Below are 6,127 nucleotides of genomic sequence, written 5' to 3' on the forward strand. Positions count from 1 at the left end.
AACTGCAATCAAACATGAAGAGGAAAACCATGACTTTTATCCCTCTCAACCCACCTCTTCCCTCGCGGGATAATTCAAATTAGTGTCTACGTGATTGTTGTCATAATGAGGGTTGCGAAATTTTAGGAGATAAACCCGAAGTTTGAAGAACTAAAAAGCTAGAACACTTTAAGCACTTTACATAACCACTTTCTTACAGTTGACTCTAGCAAAACACTCATTACGGATGACAAACCAGACTTTTAAACAAACGGGTTTTGACATTTTATCGCTAAAAGTTGTTTACATCTAATTTGTATTGTGTCGCAGTTTTTTTCACCCAGTCAAAGCTGCTGAGTAAATACAGACCTAGACACAGCTGCCTTACTTTCATATCCGCTGACTAAGCGGGAAATGAGGACGTTTCTATCGACAATAAGACGTTTATCCATAGAAAAGTCCAGAAGAGAGATGAGATGAGAAATCCCACGCACACGATCCCTTCCTCGTGTGTACGTAGCTTTCAGAAATAGATGCACACAATACCGTCTTTCATTTCTAAGCTATCGTTTGACCAGCCGAATGAGCTGATTGGTTACCTGCGTACAGTTGACATGACAACCAAATCTGCAACTGATCGTGACGTATAGATCCCACCCGAAAACCAGGTCCCCCGCGACGAACCCTGTTGATAGCGTGTTGTCCTTATTGATATATTTGATACTGTCCTTTCTGCCCGACAGTCTCACTGATTACCGCACCATCAATGAATAATCTTTGATGCGTCAGGGGCCGTAAATTAGCAAAGCGTACAAGGTAACACGTATAAAGTTTTCTGACAATGGAAAGAAAGAACAGTAATGCGGTGGTCCACATTCGACAAGATTCAGACAACGATTTGGAGGCCTTGTTCCATGTCGTCAATCCGACGTCAGTGGCCAACTCGCATCCTGAAACAACCCCGGCGAATTCGCTACCGATGCGATTGCGGAAGCTGCCTCCTTCGTTCTTTAAGCAGCCTCCGATAGATGGAGGATTGTCTCCCGAAACTGACCGTCCAACAGGGCTACAGATTAGCCACTCGCGAGCGCATTCATCGCCGGCTTCAATAACAGTTCCTTCAAACCTTAAAGGTCCTCCAAACCACTCCTTGAACTCTGTTGTTCATCAGCGTTCAACTTCATTTGATAACACCGCTTTACTCGAGGAACCTGCACAAATGCCGCCTGGATGGGAAATGCGGTCGACACCAAATGGACAACCCTTTTTTATGAAGTAAGTCATTTATTTACGCACTTCATGATCATGCCTTCAATTTCTTAACTTAAGTTCAGTTAGGCTACACTTTAAATATTAACAAATACATGCACGTACTGCAACGTCAAGATCGGAGAATTTTCTTCTTATCAGCGATGCGTCATAATGAACGTTCAATTGCGCAGTAATGGTTTTTGGTTTAAGAAGTTGTAATTGTTGGAAATGGGTTTGTTGTTTTCGTGTTGTAAAGACCCGTGTTTCGGTGGAGACCTGTTTTATTCTACCTACGTGTAGCGTACAACTCAATATGGCGGGTAGCCAATTTGTATTTCAAGTGATTGAAATACGTTGATGTGGTGATCGTTAGCTCAAAGCTCAATTGTTGTCTTTCGCAGTCACTTCGACCAAATAACTACATGGCAGGACCCGAGAAAAACACAGTCCACATCCAACTTAAACAACGCGCAAACAGCCGGCAGTTTGCCTGATGGCTGGGAGCAGGCTATAACTCCTGAAGGTGATATTTATTACATCAATCACATCGAACGCACAACAAGCTGGATTGACCCAAGAATCGCATTGCAATGTAGAAGCCAGGAGAATCTGCGAAGTTCGTCGATTTTGCCCGAGTTTTATCGACACAGAACCATGAGTCAACTTCACCGCCTTCAAAGAGAGAGAGAGCAACTCATAAAGCGACAACAAGAATTGTTGAAACAGGAGATAAGACTGAAACGTGATATTCTCGAAGAAGGAGGCACTAAGTCTTCTCTCCTCGGAAATTTAACTCGCGAGGCGTTGTTGCCTCCTCCTCAGGACTCGGCACAGGTTACGAATGGAGGAGGCCACATTCGAGATCAATCGTTTGATTCAGGTCTGGGAATGGGTGGAGGGAATTACCATGACATCGACATGAACGAGTCGCAACCCATGTTTGACGCCAATTACAACTCAAAAGACTCAAGTTTTCGAGCTGATCCGAGTCGAAGACTCCCCGAGATTTTGGACAGCTTGCCCGGAACAAATGTCGATTTAGGTGTGATGGAAGGAAATGATAGTACCGCGAATATGGATACAGATGATCTGGGAGTTGGATTGGAGTTCAATTCAGAGATGCTGAACGACGTCGAAAACTTAATATCTCCCGGAAACAAGATTGGTGACAGCTTTCTCACTTGGCTGTGAAGAATACTTGGGTCATCCCTCGGGTAAAGTACATATTTCCACGACAAATTTCCAACAGAGTGTAGAACATTGACTGGGTTAATATCCTAGTTTCATATAAGCGCTATCAAATCATTTTTACACAATTTTGCATACGTGTTATGGGATGTAAGTTTATCGATATATTAACAAATTGTTTCGCAGCGAAACTTTGAAGTGCGGCTCTGGAGTCGAAAATCGTATCGCTTCATGTTATTGTCTCAGATGTAGGATGAAACAATCTAGTTTTCATATGTAATTAATATAATTTTGTAGTGAAATCGCTGTAAATAGGAATCGAGACGTTTCTGGGAGCTTCATTGCCGTTAATTTTTTTTCCTTGATGTTCGGTCATTTGTCAAAGCGGAGTGTTGAATATGATCCGGCTTTTACTCCACCCACAGAAAGACCCCATTGTTTTGCACTAAATGTAAAGCATCAAAGGCAAGCCGCTCACAAAACCCGTTTCTTGCATTTGATTTACATCGCTTCGGCGATCACGTAAACAGCTATGTGGGTATAGAGAGCAACGAAGCCCCTCCATCAGTCGCTCGATTTCATACAAAGCGTGAGATTTTGTCAACTAACCGACATTCAGCAATTCATTTACATGCAGCCGTAATTAGGACAGCTAATTACTAGACACTTGGATAAAGTTCCTTTCCTTTCCTTAGGTACAAAGTTCGTGATCTTGTTTGAAATTACAATCAATTGTTCTATTTTCCCGATTTAAAGCAAATTTTCAGCTCAAGCTTTGTTAGTTACCAATGACGCGAACAAACTATTGTTTTTAATTTTGTAACCTACATAATGCATGAAGGAACACAATTTCGCGTTTACATGAATGTAAATAATATGCTCATTTTAATAGTTAAAAATATTTTTTTACTATCAAAAAATATATATTAAGTTTTTCTTGAGAACTGAAGGTTGAGGTATCGCGCGTACAAAAGATTCTGGTAGCGAACTAACCACACGTTTTTTCGCTATGATTTGGAAACTTGGCAGGAGATTGTTTATTTTGGCTGTCTTTGATAGCAGGTCGCCAAGTTATTCCTGTTTCCAGCTGATGACTGAGCAGAAAGCTCTCGGAAAGCCGCAAATAAATGTCTTTATTTTTGCAAAATCGTAAAGAAACATTTTCATGTTCTATGTTTGATGTGTTTCCTGGTGAAACCACTCATAAGAAAATGCAGTATTTTATTAATAAAAGAGAACCAAGAATTGTAAATTGTTGTATGACGTTGTTGCTTTCCAAGTAATCCATGCCCCTTGAACTGGACATGGAGCTGAACAACCTGCTTTCAATAGGCAAGTAACTTGTGCACGGCCCTTGATCTTGCGGTTATATCATTGTCTAGACGCCTCAGTCGTCCCATCTCACCCCAGAGACATGCAATAAGGTTATTTGACACTTTCGTATGACACTGGCTAAAATAATGCACATTGTATCTGCATTCGGTGTTGTTAACAACCATTCTGCAATCTGTGGAGTGGCTTTTATGGTAACTTTTACTTTTAGTAAACAAGATTGACCATACCCTCCCCCGCAGGCGTCTTTTGGGTGACTCCGTTGGAGGAGCCCATTGTTACCGTGAACTGGAAATTAAAGGAGAAGTTAGACTTCGATCATATTTAAGAGTCCTTTTTTTTTTTACGGCGCTTGTTGTTCAAGCGTAGTTTCCGTGACAATTTTCACCAGAAATTTGTTGTCACGTAAAAGCAAATTTTTATCCCAAAGTACCCGCCAACTTTGTCCTTTCTTTCTACAGAGAACATTGTATAAAAGAGTTCTCGCAATAAAGCAGAAAAAATAACAATGACAACGAAACGTGCAGAGAGGCTCTATCAAATTCATGATCTAAGAGACAACGCACGAGTTTTATAGGTCTGTCCATTAAAGGCTAATACTTCCCTGTTTTCACACGAGATTCATTGATGACAACAGATCCAAAAGTAAATATTTAAGTAGGCAATGACTTTGATACTACTATTACGTATAAGAAACGAGAATTCTCATCAGGTACCGTAACCGTTAATAATTTCATTCCGATAACATGTCTTCTTTTTCTTTCTGTTGGGATGTACTTTTGTCCAAAGAATGGCCTTTATCAACAATTATTTTGAGTCACACTAGGAAAGCAATAAAACAAAGCTAACGTAATTCAAGGTTTGTCAAAGTGCTTATGCTAGCATGTCACGTGCGGCCGGCCACCACCTTAAAATAAGTCTCCTTTTTCGCTGAGATCATTTATTGAGTCGCCCAACAATGCTCTTAAATTAGAACCTAAAATTTATGAGCTAAGTCTAAGTTTATTAACGGCTTTCCAAAAAGTCACAATCACATCTGGCAAATTTGCCTTTGTTCTTAAAAGAAAAGCAATAAATTCGATAGACGGTTACAAGTGCATGACCCGACACAAAAAAAGAAAAGGTTACATTGCGGACCGTGAGAAAAATCAGACAATGAAACTAAACCAAACAGGCCTTAAGTAATCAAATCGAAGTGGGATTAAATTGCAAAGTTTTTTTCTATCCACTTCAAAAACGGCTCGATGTCGTCGCCGGATTTTCTTAGATTCAGTTTGGTGCAACAACTCGAACCGCAGATAATTTTCTTAACGTTTGGTAATCGTTTTTTTCTAGAATCGTTGTGAACACTGCCGGTAATCCTTTAAAGAGATGGTTTACCGCTTTATTTGATCATGACGGTGCCACGTCTTAATTCCAGTTTCCGGTGATAGCATATCTTTTCCGCTTTGGAAATCTGCGGTAAAATGACAAGTTCGAAGAAACTCAAAACTCACTGTAAATGCATTGAAATGAGAGATCCACACTGGGTCGACATTCGATTAAAAACAGTGAAAACTGATCATTCATTTACGAAATCGCTTTTGGTGTCGTACAAACCATGTTTTGTACACCTTACACACCATGTTTTGTATACACAACTCTGCATAGAGAAAGGTCACCCAACGAGCAAATTAAGCCAAAAGCCTGTGAGAGACATTTCTAGGCTCCTTGTAATGTATAAAGACTGTCTAAAGAGATGTTTTTATCACCTAGAAGAATTTTATCTGTTCGGATATCTTAGCTGAAAATTGAAGTGTCCGAAAATTTTAGGGAACGATATCTTCATTTCAGAAATTGCTAGCTGAACGTGCCTTCTAAGGACTTCCCAGGGAACCATTTGCTCATCCCAAACTGCTAGATGACCCTTTTAAGAGCCAAAAATTGCAAAAATATCCCTACCGAAAACGTAAGGGACCACTTTTCCCTGGTTGCCAATTTTTCAGGTGATGTTTTTAGTAAAGAAATCTATAGCTGTTTGGCAACGTAGAACCGAAATTCTAAGAACAGTTTGACTCTCTCGAACACATGTTTCACCGAAGATTATCGTTGGGTGCCCCTGATAGAGAAACTTTTATTGTTTGGGATTATGAACAAAACCGTTTCGGTTTCCATACAGGGAAGTTCAAGTTGCAATCGTCATAATTAATACCAAAAGTCGCCCATTTTGAAATAGACGGAAATACTAAAAGTTTCAAGTGTCTCCGAAGGCATATTGGTTGAATAACCTCACGTAGCTCAGTTTAGAAATCGAGCATTTAATTCAGTTTAATGCTCCCAATTGAATGGTTTGCAATAAGACGAAATCACTCGACTTTACAATTATCGAACCCAGCCT

The 6,127-nt window shown here is 40.1% G+C and overlaps 1 protein-coding gene across 1 annotated transcript; it reads left to right on the forward strand.

Annotated features, from left to right (window-relative positions):
* Positions 1-669: 669 nt before the first annotated feature.
* LOC137982665 (transcriptional coactivator YAP1-like) lies at positions 670-3,670 on the forward strand. Its single transcript, XM_068829797.1, has 2 exons — positions 670-1,254; positions 1,632-3,670. Exons 1-2 carry the CDS (start codon positions 821-823, stop codon positions 2,419-2,421), a joined length of 1,224 nt encoding a protein of 407 aa, XP_068685898.1. The 5' UTR covers positions 670-820; the 3' UTR covers positions 2,422-3,670.
* Positions 3,671-6,127: the final 2,457 nt, after the last annotated feature.

The sequence above is a fragment of the Montipora foliosa genome, chromosome 13, assembly GCF_036669935.1.
Source record: "Montipora foliosa isolate CH-2021 chromosome 13, ASM3666993v2, whole genome shotgun sequence".
NCBI lineage: Eukaryota > Metazoa > Cnidaria > Anthozoa > Scleractinia > Acroporidae > Montipora > Montipora foliosa.